The sequence below is a fragment of the Anarhichas minor genome, unplaced genomic scaffold (assembly GCF_050575085.1).
Source record: "Anarhichas minor isolate MPS153535 unplaced genomic scaffold, ASM5057508v1 ptg000026l, whole genome shotgun sequence".
NCBI classification, from domain to species: domain Eukaryota; kingdom Metazoa; phylum Chordata; class Actinopteri; order Perciformes; family Anarhichadidae; genus Anarhichas; species Anarhichas minor.
Window position 1 is genome coordinate 3,414,082 of NW_027466472.1, and position 24,727 is coordinate 3,438,808.

At 43.5% G+C, this 24,727-nt stretch overlaps 2 protein-coding genes across 2 annotated transcripts; one reads left to right on the top strand and one right to left on the bottom strand.

The window, feature by feature from the left end:
* Positions 1 to 590: 590 nt before the first annotated feature.
* Positions 591 to 10,126, bottom strand: gucy2f (guanylate cyclase 2F, retinal). Its single transcript, XM_076100374.1, has 18 exons — positions 8,538 to 10,126; positions 7,435 to 7,736; positions 6,673 to 7,027; positions 6,453 to 6,537; positions 5,994 to 6,090; positions 5,661 to 5,786; positions 4,919 to 4,999; positions 4,620 to 4,796; positions 4,347 to 4,503; positions 4,045 to 4,194; positions 3,759 to 3,907; positions 3,484 to 3,647; positions 3,190 to 3,382; positions 2,929 to 3,103; positions 1,734 to 1,832; positions 1,543 to 1,637; positions 1,352 to 1,437; positions 591 to 672 (listed from the first exon to the last, which is right to left on the bottom strand). The coding sequence occupies exons 1-18, from the start codon at positions 9,277 to 9,279 to the stop codon at positions 591 to 593; spliced, it is 3,315 nt and encodes a 1,104-aa protein (XP_075956489.1). The 5' UTR covers positions 9,280 to 10,126.
* A 3,260-nt stretch (positions 10,127 to 13,386) lies between these two features.
* On the top strand, positions 13,387 to 19,423 carry tsku (tsukushi small leucine rich proteoglycan homolog (Xenopus laevis)). Its single transcript, XM_076100889.1, has 3 exons — positions 13,387 to 13,631; positions 17,485 to 17,796; positions 18,060 to 19,423. Exons 1-3 carry the CDS (start codon positions 13,617 to 13,619, stop codon positions 18,798 to 18,800), a joined length of 1,068 nt encoding a protein of 355 aa, XP_075957004.1. The 5' UTR covers positions 13,387 to 13,616; the 3' UTR covers positions 18,801 to 19,423.
* The last annotated feature ends 5,304 nt before the right edge of the window (positions 19,424 to 24,727 follow it).

The window sequence follows — 24,727 nt, forward strand, 5'->3', positions numbered from 1 at the left end:
TCTTTTTCTTTCTTTTGTTATTATAGACAGTAGCAGCCTCAGCCCCCGACTTCAGAGGGATAATAACAATTAATATTCAGCCGTAGCTAAGTAACATCCTCGGCCCCACGACTCTATCATGAGCTCTCATGGCAAACTAACATCAGACATTATCACCAGAAAATATAACATTTAATTTTGAAATAGGCGTTTGGGGCATTCAATCTTCCGGTAGGTGAACCTCTGGTTGCCCTGAAATAGGTGACCACTCAGTGGCCGGTGAGTGCAGAGAGGACTGAATGAATGCATCCTTCATTGAGGAGAGGTGCACCTTCCCTGCGCCGCTGGCAACAGGTACGCAGGGAGGTAATGCGACAACTCTCATTACATTAGCGCGGTCGCGTTCTGCTGCGCTGGCTGCAGGCAGATTAGCCAGTCGATGAGCAATCCTCTTAAACAAGTCTGCATTAAGCCAAAGTGAGAGGATGGGTGGTGCTCTCTGTCCTCTGCCTGCCCCCAGCTCTTTGTCTGTGTCTTTCTCTGGCTGTGTCCTCCTCTCTTCCTCTCCTCTGGTTTTGCTTCTTTCACATCTCGTCTTCTCGTCCTCTAGTTCAGATCTTTTTGTCCACCTGCCTGTTGGCCTTGCGAAAAAGGGTCTTGATCTCCTCTGTTACCATTTCCTGCCAGTTGTCCCTAGTAAATACAGAGCGTGGAGTTCAGACCAATATTGTATTTCACAATGACATTTAGTTTTTAAGCAGAGCTCTGGCATTCAGAGGCCTAAAAACATCATGGAAGCATGCCACAAAGCAGAAAAAGAGAGAGAAACAAGAGCCAGCCAGCAACAATAAAAGCGAATGAATTAAACAAAGAGGGCTTTCCCCAATCTGTTTAAGAAGATGTAGGAGGTGATAAGATCAAGAGATTAATGAGACTAGTAGATCACAGATCCGGTAATCAACGAGAGGGGTCAGACTCAGAGGTTGGTCACATTGACTCTTTGACAGCCACAGTAACATTTCCACAACACAACACCAGCTGGCATGCAGGTCTCTACCTCCCATGTTTGGACTAAGAAGGTCAAGCCTTTTTCTCAGCTTTCTTTCTCCTGTACGCAGCTATGTCCTCAAGGTTCAGCCCGTGATTGTCTTCCCTGAAGCAACATTCAGATGAGTCGAAAACGTTTCAGTGGCGGGAGGCAGTTACATGTTGATAACACCAACGAAATGTAACATCTGCAACTTGAACTATAAGAAATTGTGATAAATTCTGGTCTGACTCATACCAAGAGAGATTTTTTAATCCCTACATACGAAATAATTTGTACACATTTAATTATTATTTTAGGATTCATCCATATGAAAGCTCTTACCCTGGTTTGATCTCCGGCGGTTTTGGCAAAGGCTTCGTAAAGTTTGTTTTCCCTACAAGCCAGTATGTCTCTTCAATACCTTTACCCTGAAACCCCCCCAAAAAAAGTATGTTTAATAGAACTTGAGACTGTCTCCTGTAAAATATTTGTCTCAATACCAAATACTGAGGTTAAATGATTGTAGACGTTACCTTCAGCTCTGTCTTGCCTCTGACATCTATTTTGTAACCCTCATTAAGAGAATGGAGGATCTTCACAGTGGTCATATTTACATGGATTCTATAAGCTGATGGAGAAAGAGAAGAGACGAAGGCATTAGACCAAAAACAAAAGATGAAGCAACACCACAAAGTGTGGTGGGTAGGTGTCCAGGGAAACTCACGCAGCCCAGTGGATTCCATACGAGAGGCAGTGTTGACGGTGTCGCCGAAAAGGCAGTACCGCGGCATAGTCAGACCTACCACCCCAGCAACGCAGGGCCCTGGAAATACAACAAAAACAATGATGAATTGTTCTGATGAGACACAGTAATCGATCAGCTGTATAGGCTTCACTGTGTTGTAGCTGTGCGCAAGTGTAAACAAGACCACCTAAACAAGTCAAGCCCACGGCCAGAGTTTGTCCGGTTTAAAGGTCCTCTATATGTTATTCAGAGCATTAATAAAGCAACAAACAACTCTTATCTATAGATGTAGTGGAGTAATGTCTATCTGAGCAGAGAATGAAGTCACTCTCCCTCCTTGTGTGTTGTAATCTGAGAATCTCTATGCTTTGTATAGCCGGGCCGGCCGCGCGTACTTTTAGTGCATGTGAGCGTACCCTACTTAGCTCATGGCCACCACTTTGCACTGCGTTCATTCGACAGTTACAGCTGTTAAGGTTGTCAAGGAAGTGTATCGTCCACCTTCATGCTAACATGGTTAGCCATGGTTAACATGGTTCCCCTTCATGCTAACACTGTTAGCTCTATCAGTAGGCCTACTGTTGCTGTGTTTGCAAAGTCAATGCTGTTAGCAAGGTTAGCTGCTAGCCGCAGGCTCAGCCATCATTATGTTGAGAGCCGTGTTGAGGCAATGGATAGGCCTATGCTCTGAATTTCATATTGAGCACAAGATGGATTCAACAGTAGGACTCTGAATGTAGTGAGACTTTTTTTGCTTGATGCACCACAGAGCAACTTTCATAGGAATGAGTAGGAATCCGCCTCCAACTCTGCATCTAGTTCTCTTCATACGTCCATCGTTGTCCCTAAGCGTAGTAGCCACAGTCTTTCCCAGCATGCATCAACACTGTCATTGACAATCTCAACATGTACGAGCTAAAAGTCTCTTCTGATTACGTTAAAAGAAATGGACATTTTTTAAACAAATGTTAAAAGAAGATCATTGATACCAAAAAAACTACTCGTTGCAGACAGTCCTGATTTTGACTGTTTGGGTGATATATGAGACCAAATGTCTTTTCTGTGGTGGAGCAGTATTAGACAACAAAATACAAATAATGTAGACAAGGCATTCAGTTGAAAAAAGCCCCACAGTTTCCCTCATATTCACTGATACTAATGAAGACTTTCTCACCTGAATGGATTCCTATGCGTATCCTGACGGGAACGTCTGGCATGTGGCGCATATGGAAGGTTCCTACTGAGCTGAGGATGTTCAGAGACATGTTGGCAATCTCAGCAGCATGCTTGTTGCCGTTTTTCTTTGGCAGACCCGATGCTACCATGTATGCATCACCAATGGTCTCCACCTAGATAGCGCCAACATATTTGTTCAGTTATGGGCACATCCGCGTTTGTCTATGTATGTGTCTAAATACTGAGCATGTTCTCTGACCTTGTAGACATCGTGGTTACTGAGCACGGCGTCAAACAGAGAGTAGAGGTCATTGAGGAGGTCGACCACCTCGATGGGATCACTGAGCGAGGAGATGGTGGTGAAACCTACAATGTCGCTGAAGTAGATTGTCACCTGGTCAAAGTACTCCGGCTCCACAGTGGCACCGGTCTTCAGGGCCTCAGCCACAGAACTGAAGACGGGCAGAAACGTTACAAGAACCACATACTCAGGCGTTTCCTTAAGATAAATGCAACATCATGTTTGGGTTTGCGTATGTGTGTACAAACTCACGGTGGTAGCATCTCTGACAGCAGCTTTTCTGTTCTCTGTTTTTCCACCTCCAGCTCCTCTGTTCTCTCTCTGATGAGGTCCTCCAGGTTGGAGCTGTACTGCTCCAGCATCCTCAGCATGGAGTCAATGATGTTGGTCTTCTTACCCTTGTTGATTATCTTGAACTGCTCAAACAAATAAATAGAGATTCTTGTTAAACCACCAAGTGGTTTATTTGAGTGGGATAACAATTGTAAGGTTGGAGACAACAAGGCCACGTGTCTCCAAAAGTGTACCCTGTCAAAGATCTCATCAAAATTTGGTCTGCGGTCAGGCATTTCGCTCCAGCACTGCTTCATCAGCTGGATACACTCCAGAGGAGCCTGGTCCGGTGCCACGGTGGGGCGGCACATCGGAGGAGGCTTCTTCACCTTACGGATGATTTCTGGTGAGCAGACGGAGGAGATTGGACAATCAAGTTTTAAAATCAAAATGTAGTGAATATCGGTGACATCTTCTTGAGCTCTACACATTTGTCTGTTTCTCTTCATCTACAACTCCTCTCCCTCGAGGGATACGCACCGACAGGCAGTAGACCCAGCATGCAATATGGCGACCCTCTGACCACCACCTCTTGAAGGATGATAGAGAAGCTGTACACATCTCCCTTGTAGGTGCCTTTACGTGAGTTTGCAAGGTCCCTTAAGAACTCTGGAGCTGTCCAGAATAAATCTGAGTGAAAAGGAGAAATGATAGGTTGGCAACATGATACCAGTCACTTCCAACTGTAATAAACGCATGGCTTTGCATAATCGCTAATGTTGTAGGCCTATGTAAAATAGTCATGAACAGTCATGAGACACTTTTTTCAGAGCAGAAGGTACCTTCAGGTGGAGGTTCTTCTATAACAGCTTTCTGAGACTCCAGCAGCTCATTGAAGCCATAGTCCGTAATCTTGAGGACAAAACGCCCGTCGACCACACAGTTACGAGATTTCAGTCTGCCGTGGGGGAATTCCCTGTGGTGAAGGTATTTCATACCCTGGAAGCACAATATGTTCAACAGTGGAGTTAATCCTAAAGGAAATATCAACAAGCCAACGGGGATATTAGCCGCAGCCAGTGAATCATTATAATATCGTGCATATCAGCGTTTACCTTGATGAGGTCGAGCAAAAGCGAGGACTTGAACATCCAGTCTAATTTGACGTCCTCGTTCCTCAGCAGGTCCTGCAGACTGCCCCGGGAGCAGTGCTCCGTCACCACTGCAAACATGGAGCAGTCCAAAAAGAAGCCAAGGAACGGATTCACATTCTCGTTTCTCAGGTCTTTCATCTGAGAAATAGCAGATGAACACGTTGATAGAATGATAGGAGGAAATAAGGTATGTTTTGATGATCAGCTTTTTTTTTTTGCTTTAACGCTGTATTTCTACAGGTCGAGACATGTTGCTCTACCTTTGTGAAAATCTTGGTGGTGCTCTGCTTCACTTCTTTAAATTGTCCCTCTTCAAATTTCTTCAGCCACACCCAGTCACCCTGGAAGAGAAGTTGTTATGTTGTTACAGTGGGATCAAATCTTTGTTTTGAGTATTGATGTCCACACACGATTTTTGGACATTTTATTTCCCTAAAGAGGTATTAAACTATCATAGATCATGTGTTTCTTTTACTTCCTATAACCATTTTGCTGCTGCCTGTTCATCCATCCAGCTACAATTTTCATGTGATGATCTGGGAGGTATTATTTTGAATCCTGATTAAATGTTGACCTTACAGAAAACTTTGGTTTGTCTGTAAAAGTCATTAAAGTCTTTTTTGAATTGGGACATATACAGACTCAACAGACATTGGAGAGTACAAAAAACATACATAAAGTCTTACTTTAAATGTAACTAAACCCCTCAACAAAAGGTTCAACCTGACCTTAACCCCCCCCCAAAATTGAATTTAAACACAACCATATAAATTGCACATTCAAACCAATGTTATGAAAAAAATGTTTCGACACTTTGTGGAGGATATGACAAGAAAATATGTTGCATTTTGTTGAATATTTAACATTAAAGTTAAGGGCCCGGACATGTGCTTCACAATGACACCCTTCCCTCCCTCACTTGCATACTTACTGCATTTTTAGATAATGCAAACACACGCAAGCCGAAGTAACAGGTGCAAAGACTCTTTCAGTGTTGCGTACCTCGTACACAGCTACATTGGTGGTCTCATGAGTTGCAGTCTGCAAGCTGTTCGCAGAGTGCGAGAGGTCTGCAGATTTCTCCTCTATAGCGCTCTTGGACTCGCTCAGATCCTCTAAAGTGATTTTCTGCGGGGCGTCAAACAGCAGGGGAAGATTTGATAGGAATGAGTTCCATCCGGAGAACATTATACTTTGTAAATGTGCAGAATTTCTCATATTCTGAACTAATTAAATGTGTTATTATGTCCAAGGCATGCAGGAAAGACATGGGCAACAGATGTATGTGCTAAAGGTTTTTCGTGTTGACGGCTGAGAGATGCTGATGCTGCTTACCTTTTTGCTAAGCTGAGGATTGATAAAAGTGAGATCCTCTAAGGTCAGGAGGATCCGATTGGGACCTTTGACCAGCTGGATTTGTTGGAGTCTCCTCCTGCCAATGAGATTTAGACAAAGATAAGGAAATCTGTTCAACCAATGGCAGTGAGTGTCCTAAAACCATCTCGAAGATCATCTTTGGGCCAGAGACGGATAAACAAGAAAAGCTTGTCCTTATATGAGAACTACTTCTAGTCTCCTGACACCAGTCACATGGCTCATGCTTTGGGGGATCTCTTTCTCAATCTTCCTCTCTCCCTCTCATTCATTATTGTGCACATCACATCATACAGTTTGGTGAACGCATCTTCTTTGTTACCAAAATCCCTTCAATTAAACTTTGTTGGAAAGACAGAGGAGTAAAGTACTGGAGAGAAACACAAGGTTAAATTTGTTTGACTTGGAAGAGAACTGTACCTGATATAAAGACTTATAACGAGCCCTACTACCGCCAGAGTGAAGATGACAGCAAACACCACTATGATGTAGGTAACCTCCACACCTGAGGATGACAACAGGTAACTTGATGTTGTGGGGAAAGGTATGGAGAACATGCCATATAACTGTGAGGACTTGAGGAAATGCATCCATACACCTCCATGTTCGCCAATATTCACGCTGAAGCGAAGCCTCTTACCTCCCGTGCAGATGGCCTTCTTGTCAAACCAACAGCTGGAGTCGGACGGCGGAGGATGTCCTCCTGGAAATTGAATGGACCTCCCAGCAAAGCGAAGCGTTCCGGACGTTAGGTCCAGCAGGTAGGTCTGGTACAGTTTGCTCCCGCTGTTGTCGGAGTCCAGGATGACATAGCTGGTCTTAACGTCCCCGTCGGTGTCCACCTTAACCTTCTGGTTGAAGCCGGTGAATGTTATGTTTTTTGTGAAGTACGCCAGGTTAGAGCCTGACAGCCGCATGCCTCCTCTCCTGGCATTGTGGATGGACTTGGCCAGCAGGTAGATGCTGTTATAAATGGTCCCAAAGAGTGGGTTAACCTGCAAAGGGCACAGGAAAGAAATATGAAGTTCACTCCTTATTTCCTATTTTCACGTCTTTAAATCATCCTCTCTAGATATGGTGAGCAACAAATTGTCACAAAGGTAACTTTTGGTATCTACAAGGAATATAATATTGACAGGCATTATACAATGCACAGAATAATAAGCTAATTTTGTTCTTTGTACATTTGGATAAACTATGTTTCTTATATTTGGGGAGCTGTGGTGGAGGGATAGAAAGGGAATGAGTGAATGATTTTTTAAATGACTGTACATGAATCTTGTTACACCGGACATTAGAGTCGCAGCAGGAAGTGATCACAGCAACAATGAACTTTTTCCATTTTACATGTGAGTTTTAAGACTTTTTAAGTCTTTAAGAGTTTTTAAGCCTTGGTTTCTACCTGCTCTGGCTGCACGGCTAGCGTTATTTCCTCACTCCTCTTCGCGGAAGCGAACGCCTCGTTGAAGGACAAAGGCTCAGAGGCTATGGTGATGGTGAGCACAGCATCATAGGCCTCCCTCAGCCTGCTGTTGTTTTGCAAGGGGAAGTAGGAGACGTTGGTGTAGGGCACGCTGTAGTGGAGGGCGTCGTAGGGAACAAACACATACTTCCCAGAAGTCAGGCCCATTTTCTGTGCTTTGAGAAGAAAGATGGCCTGCTGCTCCCCTCCAAACAGGATGGAGTGCATGCACATGATGATGACTGAGACAGACAAGGAAAAACACAGTGGGGTTCAAAATGTTTGTTTTATGGACATATGTCGAGTGATAACGCGACCAAACTCAGTATCATAACGATTTAGTGTGCCAGTCGGGGAAAATTGGACAAATGCAGCTTTGTACTTGCATTTGCTATTCAAGAGGACTGACCGTAATGTGCTCCAAAAGTTTACAACACACCTAATTAACTGACTGACAGGAGTTATTGTACTTTGTTTTAGTTGTTTGATTCATGAACAAATAGTTCTGATGTGACAAAGCATAACTATCCATCACCTTGTCACAAAGTCTTATTTCATATGTTTCTATAAATGTAATTTCAACTGAATGTCTGAAACTTAACCCCTGATTACTGATAAGTCAAAGTGCTCTGTAACTAAACCTCTTGTCAGCTCTTTTTACGCTCTAGTAAAGCCACAAAAATGCCAATGAATATGACTGATTATTAATTAAAACACAAATTAAGTTGCTGCCCCAGTTCACCTCAACTACAAGGTGAAATCTGTGTCAAAATGGCTTCCTGGTGGGATGGTGGAGGGATAAGCCAGCTGAAATGGAAGTGTACAGGATGTTTGAGCTGATGGTTTGATATTTTGCAGTTCTGCAAGTTGTTCACCTGTGATGTAATGCTGCCGTTATTACATGTATTATATCATCTATTTCCACAAAATTACTACTGAGGATTATTAATTAATTCACCTCCTCTGGTGTCACTTTAATGTGTAATAATCTTACATTTCATTACTGAAAGTCAGCTCCTGTGTTACTGTCAGCACAGACTCACCCCTGATCTCTCCTGCAGCCTGGATCTCCCTCAGTGTGCTCTCCACGACCGTCTCATTGATACCAATGGATGTAACCAGACCAACGCGAAGCCCCTTATTTCGGAGAGCAAGCGCCACTCTCCCAGCAGTGTCCCTCCAAATGTCCTCATTGGATGAGACCACCACAACGCTGGCCCACCTGAAGTGTTTCAAGACGGCGAACAACACATCAGTGGGAAACGGCACGGTCCGGGCAAAAGTCGGGTACCCGATGACCCGGTCCAGCTCGTAGTTAACACAGCCGTGGGAGAAGATGGCCTTATCCCAGTTCTTGGCCAGCAGAGAGGCTGCAACACAGTATCCCGGGTTGGTGGGGCCCACAAACGCATCCGCCATCTTCTCATTGTAAATGAACGCAGTGAGGGCTTTGGAGGTTTCGCAGGGCTCCTGCAGGACGATAAAGTCCATTTTGAGGCCCAGATCCAGGTTTACGTCTTTGTTTATCCTGTTTACGGCGAGCCTGGCGGCCGCAGCGGGCTGGGCCCTGTAGTATACAGGGTCGCAGTTCCAAGGCCCCAGGACCCCCACTTTGAATATCAAACAGCGGACACAGCAAGGGAACGTCAACACCCCGACGAGGACCCATAACAGAAAGTTATAAAAGGGCAGTGTCGTCAAAGTTGGTCTGCTTTTAATTATGGGCATACATGGATGGTTGGACTCCCACAGCGCCCCTTTGAAATGCGGATGAATATGTTGCATTGTCCTCCCAGGGTGTCCAAAGCAGTGAATATTTGTGTTCACTATTGAACTATCAATTAGACCAGTGACACCTGCAAAACAGCCATGAATAAAATAGTTTTATTCCTTTAATAATAAATATCTTGTATGAGTCATAATGAATTTAAACAATTACTTGCCGTTTATTTGTTGCCATCAGGACAGCTTCATGGTCCGAGGAGACAATCTCACAGGTGTCCTCTCGGATCTACTTCTCTGTATCCACATAAACCGTCACCTCACCATATCCCAAAACCTATATTCACCCCCGAGGATCCACGGTGTCGATCCGGAGGAGACACAGCCAAGTCATCGTGTTTGGATTATGGGCTAAAAGTGACAGGCAGAGAGAGCTCGTGCGCTGATGTCTGTCGCGTTTGGAGACGACTTCAGCACCCTGGAGAGCTACTTACGTCCCGCAGTCAGCGCCTCTGAAGGCTCCCGTGCGTTTCCACAAACACTTTTGTTCACAGGATGCATGTCTGGAGAAAGGACCAAAAAAAAAAAATCACATCTGGCCTAAATAGAGTCAAAATTAAAAATCCCCAAAAATGAGCAAACCTTCCTCCAAAAAAATGTGATGTTTGAAATTGGAAGAGTGTTTGATGTATTATCAATATAGGAAGCCAGTGTCTGCTACAGGCCCATTCAATCAAATCCCTCCAAAGTGACCCGGGGCCAAAACGTAGGTGTTAACCGTCTAATCCATTTTCAGTGAGGCACAATGTAAGAGGATTGACAGAAGGCCTTAGTCTATTCTAAAAGCCTCCGCTGGAGAGGCTGCAAGACCTCTCAGCCATCAGTTATACTCCTCTGGAAGTACAGTAACAAATCCTGTTTTATTAAATCATGATGATATAAAAAGTAAATGTCAACAAAAAAGATGCTCCTATAGCCTCAACCTTCACACGTGTATATAAAAATGAATGTTTAGTAAATAAATATTTCCTGATGTGCAGAGTGGGGTCATTTGTCTTGCCCTGGAGACACCTCAGCCACATTGCATGAAGACACCTGAACCGTGCTTTAATTGGTCTAACATGCCTGCAGCACAGCAGGTTCCACAGATTAAGTGGATTTGAACCCTGGTGGAGTGTGCTGAGTAATTAAAGATAACGAAGGGCTCTCCCTGTGGGTCCCCTGAGTTCTGCTGCCTGTTTTGCCTGCGTCAGTCTTTTCAGCTCTTTTTTTTACAAAAGACTCCGCCAGGTGAAGCAACCTTGCCTGGCAAATGAGTCCAGGTACAGCTGGTTGCCACAACACCAACCGTGGATGACAGCGTTGAAGGCAAAATATGGGCTGGGAGGATGACTTAACAGAACCATACCATGCAGAGGTTGTGATCAAACCAGTCCCTTTAAGAAACCAAGGTGAATACTTAAAATCAACATCAGGCTGTGGATGACTGCTGTTTCTGGTGTTTGTGTGTTTGTGTGTGTGTCTGTGTGTGTGTGTTTTGAGGACATGACATGTTAAAAAATCTCCCTTCAAACTGAATCCTGACAACAAGCCAGTAAATACACATTATGTTGCAGGAATATTCCATTAAATTGTGCACAAGGAGCTGGTAAGTGATTCCACCTTTGTTGACCTATATCCCACATAAGCTGATGAGCCTCTTAAACGTAACACCTTGACGCCGCTGTCCTGCATCCAGGAATAGAGAACAGAAAGAAATGACGACTCAGCGCTATATGTCTACCCAGTGAGCCGTGAACACAACACATCGGATGCTGCTCCTGAGACCAGCTCTGTGCTTTCTATTAGACACTGTGGAATGACACACAAGTCTCCACAAGCAAAAATAATAAAAACACATTTAAAAATACAGCCACCTGAAACATGTCTGCGTAGAACAAGGAGGATAGAAAATGCAGTGTGGGTACAATATAATAATACAATATATACTGTATATGATTAAAAAAAAGATAAACTATCTCTTAAACGCTTTTGTCCCTTTTGGGACTACAAATTCAACATGATTTGTGCAGGATCAATGTGAATCTCAGGCACTATATTGAGCATAATTTACATGGAGGTTTGTGAAGAGATAACCAAAATACAGTAACATGCTCAGGGTCACAAATACTGTGCAGGTCAAAGTTAGCACTGTTTGTTGTGATGCTATTAACTTTTGCAATATGGCACTGACCTCTTGTGTCTGCCAACTGTTTTTTTCATCTTCCAGTGAAAGCTCTCATGTGTTTAAAAGTAGGTTAGTTTCTCTGAATTGCTTCTGGAGCCCTCGCTGTGCAGGCGGTGACTTTATTAGAGGATGGCTTTAGCTCTGGGGCCATCTGGTGGGGAAAGAGCCTTACTGTATGGTACACAGGGATAAAGGGAGTGGATCTCTTAAAATGAACCTCTATGGATGCAAAAACTATTCAATAACTTCTTCTCTTTTCATAATGTTATAAAGCACAAATCAGTTAAGAAGAGCTGTGAAGTTCTGTCTAATAGGCATATTTGTCTAACTCTCTTAAGCAGCTAACATCCATTATATGGTTATCTTTTTTTTAAATTAAATCTTTGCAAAACTCTTCCACTTTGCAAAACTCTTCCACTATTAATCCTCTTTTGTTACTATCATCCACCCTTCTTGCTGGGCTACATTAAAACAAAGAGGTAATGTTTACTTTAGTAGGCCTTTGGTGCAGGAGTGACAGTTACTTCCACTTTATTGATCGACACATGATGGGTTCAGTGTGCTGTGACTGTCTGTGGCAAACTATACTTGAAGAATAAAAACTGTTGAAGCTACATTCTGGAATAATTTAACACGAGTGATGAGCTATTGTGTTTGAATGTATTTGTCCACTTTGGTCTTGTCTGCCTCAGGGTACTCACCATCATATATCAGGTTTTTCTTGCAGGTTCTGAGGTATTTTTGCTCCTTTCTTAGACTCATAGCTCTGCATTCCGCCTGCCTGTGTCCCTATCTTATCTTTACAGCCTTGAAGAATCCCAGACACTACAATATGCAAATGGTGTGCGTGTGTGTGTGGGTGTATACAAGTAGCTACATGTGTAACACCAAATGACATGTCAAATTACCTTCCCCTTTCTATCACAGCTTACTGTATGACGTGCATTTTTTCTTGAGAGAACATACAAGTGATCTTTTTTATTTTTCTTCAGAAAAACTATGCATGAGCCCTTGAGAGTGCACGTATGCATGTAGAAATGCATGCTGATACTGCCATGCTCTCGTGAGGAAAGCCATGGCGGAGGGTGCAGATGAAGAGTGTTTTGTGAGCTGCAACAGATGTTTACCACACTCTTGACCTCTGTGTTTCTGGCTCTTCTAGAGAACTTGTTATAATAATGTAACAGGGTGTAACCTAATGTTTCCATGGATTTGCGGATTAGAAGCTGGCCTTCTATAGGTTATGTTTTGCTCTCCTGCAGCCTAATATTAAACCTATTTGTCTAGAATAGTGTTTGGAAATACTGATAGTCAGAATTAAATTTTCACCCCTATAACACATTAATGACATGTGAAACTTTATTTAAAAAACGCCTACAGTTTTATATGATCTACTTAAACCTGCAGGATCTGTCTTTGCAAAACCTTCCTACCACACTAAACGCTCGTCTTTGTGAAGAATCATAAGCTGCGTGTGCAGCAACAGGAAAGGTCCGGGTTTCCGTTCACATTATGTTTTTTATCAGTTTCATCAAAATGTGTTTTTCATGCCAAACGAAGCAAACCGCCTTGTTGTGCAACGCTGTACTTAATTTTTCTTTTCATGTGGGTTTGTTTGCGGTGTCTCCACTAGAGTGTGCAGACACAGGCAGCGTCAAAACTACCTAAAAGAGTAGGTCCAAGACCGGAAGTTACACGCCTGCAAAAATAAAAAGATTTATAGAGGCAAATACAATTTGGCTATAAGCGACACCTCCTAACAATAGTATGCTAACACTACATTACTTTAAAATCACCATTAGCAACAGTCGCCAAAGAAAACACCAACTGACATGAACAGAACATTTAGCAGGCCTTTTATTTTGGAAAGCTATCAACCGGAAGTGCTCTCGTTTTGACCGTTGGTGGACTTGATGGTGGTAAAGAAACGAGCCGAAGCCAGGCAGGACTTTATGGGATGGGAACAGACGAGTGTGTCCCAGTGTTTCCAGCCTCCTGGCAGTTAATATACCGCACAGACACGCAGAGGGATCCAGTAGAGCTCATGTAGACCCGGCGGGACCGACTAAACCACCGGGACACGGCAGCGCTGCGGGGGGCGGGGGGGGGCTCTGGAAAATGGGAGCGGTGAAGTGAAGAGAAAAAAAAAACGGCCGAAAAAAGCTGACTCTGGATGAAAGGCACCAAAGTAAGTTACTCTAACTGACGAACGTATGACCGGTTTAAATATATACATATACATTCTACTCTTTTTTTTCTGTATGTCAGTGAGTTAAAAATCTTTGTCTATCAGCAGCGAAAAGTTTCGGACACAGAGCAGCGGACCGCTGTGGTCAGATCAGGTTTCACGTGTTTTAAGAGAACCGCCCCTGGTGTGTCTCCTCTGAGCTGACCAGGCGCTCTCTCCTGCAAACCATTCCGACGCAGAAAGTAACTTTTATGGAGTGCCGCAAACTTCGTGCGAACGATGCGCGGATAGTTGACATGTGGAGCTGTGATTGACAGCTGAAAAACCAGGGTGGGGGGGGGGGGGGGGGGGGGAATTGACGTTGTTTATTTATTGACGAACCTTGAGAGGTACACATGTGGGAGCCTACTGGGGCTTTTTGGGGGTTATTTTAATCCGAAAAAAAGGGCTCGGCTCTCCGGGGTTTGCCACGTACGGCTGGAAGAAATCTGATCTGTATACCGTTCACTTGTGTTAACTTGCCAGGGCCATGGCAGTGGTGCACTGTGGTAATGCAGACAGACACGTGTGTCACAGTTGGCACGACTCTTATATGACATAGGAGGAGAGAACATCTGGAACAACTGGCACTAAAAAGAAGAGCTCCATGACGGGATGGGTGCTGGTTGTATGATGGAAACAGTGGCGGAAGAAGTATTTAATATAAGAGAAAAAAACAATACTGTGATGGAAACAATATATATATTTTAAAATATTGCTTAATATGAAAAGCAAACTATAGGCCTGGTTAAGTTTTAAACGTATACTCTTTTGCAGCCATGTCAGTGTTATATCATGATATTTATATCCTCAATATAAACAATATATCCCTCTGAAATGTAGTGGAGAATAAGTATAAAGTAGCATAAAATGGAAAGTACCAGTACCTCAAAACTGTACTGAAGTACAGTACTGAGAGGGTTTGGCCCTTTTCTTTAATAGTAAGAATATAAACTTTGTCGTGTCAAATAACAGGAACAAACATATACCAGCATGTTGACATAATTGGTATTGACTAGTCTTAAACACGCAGCATAACCAAAGGTAAGTTCATGTACCTTTGTGTCAAAGCCCAGACTACAGTTAAACTACGACATGAGACTGTCTCGTTTACTAAAGTGGTCGTTATATTCAGTTCATGCAGTCAGCTCCACCCACAGAGAACTGTCTCTTCTAGCTCTGCTATTTATTTACTGTAACTGTAACAGTGTCGCCTAAAATGTTTCAAAACACTTAAGTAAGATCAGTTTAATTTAATCTCCGTGGCGTGCATTAATTTGGCTTAAAAAGATTAGCGTGGCATTCGTCTTCTAATTACACAGTTTTTTCGGCCTTCGACTTGAGGATTAAATTGTGACGGAGCGGACGCGGAGAATACATCACAACACTGCAGGGTGTTGAACAAAACGAGGGCTGAAAGTGCTGTTTGACGTAGATGCAGACATATGTGTTGAATGGGAGAACTAAGTAGATATTAGTGTTGGTATGTTAACTCTGTCCTCTGCTTTTCAATGTGCAGTTTTGCATGAATTTAGATAAAGAAAAGCCTGCTGGGGAAAAAAACATCTAAAGAATTTAGATAAGTGTGTTGCTTGTGGGCAATACAAGTGGTGCTTTTATTATGGATTTTGACACATATGATTGTGTTTACACTGATTACACACTATGGTGATTGGATTATCACAGCAAGAGAGTTTGGCAAAAACTCTGCATGTAGTTGTAGTTGCCGTGAAAAGTGATCTGTGCTGTATGCATCAGCTGGGGGGGGGAGGGTCAGTAAACAAATAAACTGATGGCGCTCAGAGGACGGCAGGATCCCAGGACTGAAGGTGTGAAAAGACCTCAGAAAGTGACCAGGTGTTTGGGGGCGTGATTTCACAGGCCTTTGCCAATTGTCCACTCAAGAGGGGTTCGCAGCTCTCACTGCGGTCGTTAGAATGTGTCTTGATTTGAAGGCAGCCGGCCGGCCGGCAGTAGTTTGCTGTGAGCTGAGATTTATTGCTGAGCGGTGGAGAGGAACACCTGGTGCAGGAAGTTCACGATCCTCCGCCGGAGCAACAGCTGGAGCAAAAGGATGCAGGAGAAAGAAAAGGGGGACGGACCAGTGTGGCTGCAAAACCGCACAGAGGTGACGAGCTGCTGAATACCAGTGTGGTAGACGTTAAAAACAAACTATATACTGTATATATATATGTGTGTAACCACTTGGTTTGACTGGCAGTTTCCCATGTTTAGTCTGTTATATGGCTGCTCTGGTTTCCCAACAAGGCGGTTCTCTTTGAGGCCTGCAGTTTGCTTGAGATGAAACAAAACGTGTAATTGCAGAGCGGGCCGAGAAGGACATGCCATTAATTATTTATATGACAGCTAATGATGGGATATGTACACACACACACACACACACACACACACACACACAATAAGAGTTTAAGACACTTTGCATGACACGTTTAAAAATGTAGAAGAAAATAAAAATAAAATGCATGTCAGTAAATCATAAAACCCTTCTGTGATCACGACTGCAGGTGACTGAGTCGGTGAGAATGAAATCATTCATTTGATACGATTATAAACTCATTCACTGCGTCACAAGCAGCCAGTTGTCGTCGGGGAGTTCAGGGGTCAGAACAAGAGAAACAGTGCACAGAGGTGATCGGCTCTGTCTCAGTAGACTTTGAGCCACGGTAATCAGTCTGCATACGTTCACTCATAAGTACCGTGCAGCGATGTATCCTCATCCTCTTACATAAGGAAAGATTAATACGTGTAACCCCCTGTTAGATACACCTGATAGCAGCATGTTTTCACTGCATGTTCCCAAAAACAAAAGTCCATCAGAGGATCAGGGAGGAGTATTATTTTTACCCTCACCCTCCCTTTCCTCTACGTTTTTCAGCATTGTGGGTAAATTTTGAATGAAAGTGCTCTCAGTTATGTCCCTTTAAGAAAGTTATGCTGTAAAACTCTGGGCTGTATCTTTAACACACGCTTTGCTGTGTCATGCCCGGGCCACTCGACCATGACTGTTCATTTCGTTACACAACTCTTAACCTCTGTCCAATTTTCAAACTCATGTCAGTGTTATGCGTGTGTGTGTGTGTGTGTGTGTGTGTGTACACACTGGGCACATTGCTAATGTTTTACTGGGTGAGGTTTATTCAGCTCTCATTTACACATAGAGGGACAACAGCAGCAGCTGCAGCAAAACTTGAGAAAAAGGTACGATAGGTTTTTATCTAAGACATGTACGATATGTGCACATGCTGCATTTTTAATCACTTCTTTGACTAGTTTTTGGTCTTAATGCTCAGTGGGCACATCCAATGTTTTCTTCGTTTTAAGACGGGACAGAGATATTTTTAGGGGCCTTGATTTACAATCGTTCGCTTTTACAACCACGCGTGCTCAATTCTAGTGAGTAAACTAAGAAAGTGCAAATTAACTCTTTTGATCAAAGAAATTAGGTCACACCCGTTGGGAAGCCAAGAGGGGAGGGAAGTTGTGGCTACCCAAGTAGCTCGAAGAAAAGCTTAAAGTCTTTTCATGAAGCTTAACAAATACCTTGAAGATGGCATTTGAGCAGGAACTGTTCCTCTAGTTTCTAAAAGCAGAAACAAAGTGTTCTTTTTAGGGTTAGGGACGAGGTGTACTGACCTGATCCGGCGATTGAGGTTGTGTACTTCTTATTTGAGCACGATAAAGACGGAGAACTTTTTAAACTTCTATGGGCGTGGCATGTTAAAAAAAGGTTTCAAATGTAAATATATATATTTTCTCTCTCTCTCTCTCTCTCTCTCTCTCTCTCTCTCTCCAGAGCACAATGGCACTCCTCCTGTGGCTCGGCCTGTCGCTGCTGGCCTCGGTCCAGTCCAGCGTCGTCAAGAACTGCCACCGCCGCTGCCGCTGTGAGGTGGAAAGCTTCGGCCTGTTCGACAGCTTCAGCCTGACCAGGGTGGACTGCCGAGGGCTGGGACCCGACACCTCCATGCCCATCCCCATCCCGCTGGACACGGCCCACCTGGACCTGTCCTCCAACGCCATGGGCCCGCTCAGTGACGCCATGCTGGCTGGTCCCGGCTACACCACTCTCGTCAGCTTGGACCTGAGCAGCAACCTTATAACAGAGGTGAGTGTTCAGAGGAGCTCAAGTAGACACCTCCTGGTCTGTAATGAGGCTTTTTAACCTTCTGAATGAAACAGTTACTCATCCTTACACATCATGCAGATGAAAGGTTGAGTTGAGGTTTTGGCGATACAGTGTTAGCCAGTGTTAGCTAACTTTGTGTGTGTAGAAAGCAGCTGTTTTCAGGAGACAAAGCTCTAACACCCCACTTGAGATAACTTAAAATGTTTTCTCTCTATCTCTCTCCCTTTTATTTACATTACCAGGTAACACCCAATGCTTTGTCTAAGCTGCGTTACCTGGAGACTCTGGATCTGAGCCACAACAAGTTGCAGAGCCTCTCCCCGAGCTGCTTCGCGGGCCTCCCTCTGGTTGACGTTGACCTCAGCCACAACGGCTTCCAAGAGTTCGACATGGACGTCTTCGCCACGAAAGTTAACGGTGAACCTGTCAGCGTGGATCTGTCTCATAACAAGCTCGCGTCCGTCTCAACGACTCTGCATGGACGAGTTTTACACATCCAGAGCTTAAATCTGTCATCAAACCGGCTGTCGAGCGTACCGAGGCTGGCGGGGCTCTCGCTGAGGTACCTCAATGTGGACGGAAACCCCATCGCACGGATCAAGGATGGAGCTTTTGCTCAGCTGAAAGATCTGGTTTATTTGTCCATCAGCGGCCTCCACGAGCTCCAGGAGATCGAGCCAAACAGCTTCAAAGGCCTCCAGAGCCTGCAAGTTCTGGATCTGTCGAACAACCCGGAGCTTAAGACTCTGAGCCCGGCGGTTTTCAGCGGACTGGACTCCCTGCAGGAGCTGAATTTGTCTGGCTCTGGTGTGGCGTCCTTGCCAAGTAACATGCTGACCCATCTGCCCAGTATTAAGAGTATTACACTGGGACAAAGCGTTCACTGCTGGAGGACCCAGAAACAGGGACAGTTCCACCGGCAACTGGGCCAGGTCCAACACAACGAGGTGCTGAACTGTGATGTGGAAGGCATTGTGTTGTGAAACTTTGGAAATGGACCACACCTTAAGAGGGCCGGTCTACTCCATCAGGAGTGCTTGTCGGATGGTTAAATGGTTTCGGAGACCCCCCTCCCCCAAACAATACTTTTGATTTCCAGCACGGTCGTACAACCAAGTTCTGAAAGAGTATACCTGATGCCAGAGATGTGCCTTATCTGCTTTGATATGCAAAACACTTCTTTTTTGTGTGTGTTACTTTCACTCAATTACCTCTGTGCCACGGTGTGCCTTTTGGAGTATGTCTTAAAGGTTTACAGTAGACGTCATGATCTCTCGACAGACGTATCCGTACCTTTTAGAGCATTCCACACAACACACATCCATTTCTTCCACATCTCAACACGTCTCCTAAACTGGTAGAGAACCGTTTTCAATTTTAAGTATTTTTGGTGTGTTATGTACATCGTTTAAAGTGGGACCATATTAAGAGCTATTTGCACTTATTCCAGTTGCAATGGTTTTTTTTAAACAACGTACGTACACGTGGCCTGAACGTCATCCAATATGAAAACCTTCAGTGCTTTGCTCATAATATCCACACTGAAGTTGACTGTTGACCACTACGATTTATTGTTTGACTTTGAATGTGATGCTTTATTGAAATCATTAAAGGGACAGTTAGGCCTTTTCAGCTGTCCCCCCCCCCCCCCCCCCCCCCCCCCTGTTTCTCAATGCTGAACTTATTTACTGTCTGTAGCTTTATGCGTGCATACAGACATGAGAGTGGTATCAATCGTCTTATTTAGCTCCCGCCAAAGCGAGCTAATGTGGGTATTATATATTATTGTGTTACATATATATACGTATCCCAAAAATGTCGATCTGTACAATCCAAGAACCAGAGGTCTCAGGAGTGAAACTTCCAGTTCCGTCTGTAACGGTTGAGGGCAAAGATCTTTTCCTTGGGACCATTTCATTACTTGACTTTAGTTCTTCGACCACCAGCCCAAACCTGACGTTCCACAATTACCCTTCATACTCACGGACATGGACGGATTAGGTCCACGAAGCCTCTGACACGGTGCTCACTGATCTGTGTTCTGTTTTGTTTTCTTGACATTACACAACAGGAGTAAACAAGCTGTGACCACGTTGACCGGGAGTGTATTTTGACCCGCTGTCAAATCGATGTCCAGTTGAACGGGACAACTTTGGCATGATTGGTAAACGAAGCAATGCCGGTGTCCGGTCGGTGTTTTAAAACACCAAGCCGCACTGTGCTGTCATGTGTGACTTCACCTCTGCATTCCTGCGGTGTGTCTGTGGACGGTCAGGGTTGCAGTGAAGGCCTGCAGTGTTCTGGTCGTGCGTTTTTTTTAACGGAAATCCACCTTTTCAGTTGGTTGATTGAAAGTCAGATGAGCTCAGTCTTGGTGTGGACATTTATATTTGTATGTATGTAACTATATTGTATATAACTTTATATATATATATATATATATATATATATATATATATATATATATATATATATATATGAATCATATGTGTAATAAAGTGACTCTTGAGACTCTTGTGGTTTGACTGTGTTTGTCCTGTGTGACGTGTCGACAGAGGAGCACAAACACATTAAATATTAAGTCTACACAAGGAAGGATTGCATCCATTTTGACACTGTAACATTTGCTCGTAATCCAGTTTTTCAAAGCGGTGTGTGATTTTTGTCTCCATGTACGGGACTGACTCATAGCAGGGTGTGTCTTTAGATCTCAGTGGTTTTCCCTCACAGCACTTTCTTCACTTTTTTGCTGCTCAGCTACGTCTTGTGTTTGAAACTCTTCTTGCTTTATTTACTTGAAAATGTCTGGCTACACACACTTGTGGTCTTGAATGGTCCATAAAAAACCCCACTGAAGTGGACAGACATGCCAGGGCTTTGGAAGAATACTGTGCTACACTGGTGACCTGCCAAGGAGGTGACTGGGAAGGAGACGAGTAGAGAAAGGAGAAGGAGGGAGAGAGAGCCGGGGTTCAGTCATGGCGACTTACAGATCTCCTGTGTGTGTGTCTGGCGATGAGTGGTTTCTTTTCCTGTGAGACAGAGGAGACATTTCTTCCTTTCTGTGACACATCTTTAGACCTGAAAGACAAAATAAGGCTGACTAACAGGGTTTCTCACAGATTGCACCATAGCTGTACTGTAAATGTTACATCCTGGACATTAAGCATAGGAAAATAGGTTTTAAACAAAGCACACATCTTTCCAGTTTATCTGAGTTTACCAACTCTTTTGTGTGTGTGAATGCAACTATAGTCGCTTCAAGTAGGTAGGAGGCTGTCTGAGAGCCCTTAGCGGATTGACCCCATTGCCCAAAACACTTCCAGATGTTTGTGCTTTTATGTCTGTCTCCTGAAGCGCTGGCATGCTGACGCCCCAAAGGAACCAGCCATCCTTCAGTAGCGCTGAGAAACACGCTCACTACGACACTGTCAAATCGCAAAGACATTCGGGGAATGCAGCAGCACAACAAATCAGGTCACAGATCAAAAGGGGGGGGGGATTTTTCTTTCCCCCCCTTTGGTCCCACTATTGTAGACCTTCATGTCTGATGAAAAGTCCAGTTTGAATTATGAAATTATATAAATATAAATACAGTGCAGTAGGAGGGTAGTAATCAGGGGAACAAGAGACACTTTTCTAGTGCATAGAGACACCAGGTCAACAGAGACATTGAGTGAGTGAGCCATGTTTTCAGTCAGCTGACGTCTGCAAAAAAACCAACAGTATTGGCATATATATCTTATGTGCACATATCTTTAGTGTCATCGCTACCGAACAAACGTCAGTTTGCTTTGATGCAGGCTGGAACAAGATTTACCAAGATGTATATCTTGCCTCAGCTTTTCCTGAATAAAACAACTTTATCTACCCGTTTGTCTTGTTCCTGTGTTGTTTCCCAAAGCACACCAACAGCAAAAAAAGATTATTTTAAACATCATAATATATTTTCTTTTACCTAAAAACAACATAATTTGGCCGTGCCGTTTGCGTTATGGCAGTGTGGGACATGTGGGAGCGAAGAAATCAAAAGGTAATCACTCGCTTCTCTGCAGTGGTCTGGCTCTGAGCTGTAATTACTTCAAAAGCAGAAGGGAAGCTTTGAACTGTGTATAATTAATTCAGGCAAGCAGAAGCAGGGTGTCTTTATTAAGTGTTCTGTTCTTGCATGAACAACTATGAAACAAATGTAATTTGACCGTCCCCGGATAGATCTTCTCTGGAGGATCAGACTATCCAGGCAGCTAATTCACTTTGCTTGAAGAATGAGTCCAATACTACTGCGAACACTGCAAGGTTTAACTTTTCAGTCCCGCAGGAGGTCGACACCCAGGAATGTTTTTCACAAACCAGTTTAATATAATCTTTTGAATGTAAGAGTGAATGATTGTTTCTTAAGTGGAACATTACCTGTTTATTGTGTATTACTGGCACTGAAGCACTTAGTTTCCCGTTGACAGCGGTGATATTGACCTATTGATGTTACGAATGCCCTCTAGCTTGTCGTGCTGCCGTGACACCAGACACCAAGGCACTGTGTCAGCGTACTGCAGCTCAGCACAGAGGTTTTGTTTTTCAGACAAACAAAAGATCAGCTCAACTTGTCACAGGCCACAAAGATGTACTTGTTTTTCTAAAGAGCTACTAAAGCTGTTAAAGTGTGTACCATTGTATTGCATGGCTACGCATCCTAAAGACAAATGGGCTTAAACAATGACAATGCAACACATTCATTTAGGTTTTATAATGTGGCTGACCTACATGTAGGATACAAGTCAAAATGCTCACGTACATCTTACTCAGACAGTCTGCTATAAATAATTCTATATTTTTACGCGTCTCTCTTCAATATCAGTGACAGTGTGACGCGTCCACGTATCAGAATAACTCATGGAACAGGTTGCGAATGGAGCCGGAGCTTTATTTCCCTTCACATTGCTGTTTGTTAAAGGAGGTCTTGAGACAGTTTCAGGTTATCTGTATCTACGGCGTGTGACGTGAGGTATGTGAGAGAAAAGCATGACTTAGCTTGACAGGGAACAAATCCTGGATGGTGTTTCTCATTTTGGCCGACACTGTTCAGACACAGAGTATATAAAACCTATTGATACAAAATGACAGTTGTTCATGGAAACACCATGTGGGCTACTGGTAAAAACTGTTTTATAATCTTCATTAATACAACTGATTTCTTTCAAGCATTCCAGTTACACTTTTTAAAAACGTATATATGCCGTAAAGTGTTCTTGAATACAAAATATTTTGCTCTTTACACTATATAAATCTTAAAATATTTAGGGGGTCTTTTAACCAACTACTTCTTTTCCTAACTAATAAGTTTTAGGGAAAGACTTAAATGTGTTCTTGACAAAGGCCTCGCCTGCACTTCTCAACAAATGACCAATTATTAATAATCTTCTGAACGCTTTAAATTGCAGCTTTTTAAAAAAAAACATTAGAGCACTGAAATCCTGAAATCCTGAAATCCTGAAATCCTGAAATCCTGCTCCAAGGTCTGTTGACGAACCAAAGAGATGAACTCTTTTACTGAACTTACCGGTCACGTTTACGACACAGCTCTGTCTGCCTCTGGGTCGTACCTGGTCAGGATGACCTACATATGGGTCAACACTGAGCAGAGCCTGGCTTTCTCCACATTCCAGCAAATATAGGAGGAAGAAACACTTTCAGTGGAGCGCTGGCTGCTTTACAAACACCCCCCCCCCCCCCTATTCTATTCAGGGAAAAGGAAGAATAACAACAGGCAGACGAGACAAGAAGGACACAGAAGGCAACGGAAAATAAATAGATACACCCAGAAGGATGATACTATCTGCTATCAACACTGAGAGTTCAAATTGAGTTGAACATCAAAACACTACCTGTCCGGCACTTACGGCCCACCTGCACTCTGAAAATGTGTTTGTCTATTCATAGCTTTTGAAAGATACTAATAAAAGAAGATTTCCCTGCCCTCTCCGTCAGTCTCCTCCATCTGGTTTCCATCAGGAGCTGCTGGGCTGGACTAGGTTTTCTCAAAGGATCCTACATCTGTATTTACACCAAAGTGCTGTAGTGCTTGAACAGAGCGCAAACAAAAAAGTGATGAGAAATATGATTTTGAAGTAGAATTAGGAAAAAGGAAAAAGGTGGATGAGATCATTGTGGTTAAACTTCAAGGAGTTCATTCCAGTCTAGGAGCACTGATGGTCAGAGCCTTACCCTCCTTGTTTTGAGTCTTGGCTGCAGGGCAGTGCATGCTCTGTAATGTGTTGACCTGGCTGAACTTGTGGATGGATAGATATTAAAATTCAGGGTTCATGATTTTTCTTTCCTTGGCTCCAGTTTGCTCGTTTTTGAACGGTTTGAAAGAGTCAGATATGGTAATGACTTTTGACTGGGGCAGGAACAGGGAGAGGTGCCCGACTGTGACTGGAATGAGATGGAGGAAAAAAATAAATTTACATGACCTCTAAATCCACATGGGGCTAAAAGTGTTTGACTTTTTGAAGCCTCTCTGTTGAAGTGCTTTAAAAAAAAGTCCAAAGTTAACTCGATACCAAGAGTTGCTCAATTTCTGCAAACCGCAGAGGGAGCGAGAGCATGTCAATAGCAAATATTTAGAGACAAGAGACTGACTTGTTCACTTTCCAAGAAGAGGGTAAACTCATCCAAGTATCGGAGAAAAAAAGTGACCCTCTCACTGGAATACACATGCATTAGAGAAAGCTTTAAATGTGACATCAGCTGTATTTTAATGTGAGTGCTTCTTCCATCTTGGCAAAACTGGATCGGCTTTCTCGCGGGCCACAAATCTCTAAAGATAATAAACATGAAGGTAAAGTTACAGGAAGAGGGAGGATGTGAGACCATTTTCAGCAGAGGCCTGAAGACAGCTGCATAGTGGTTA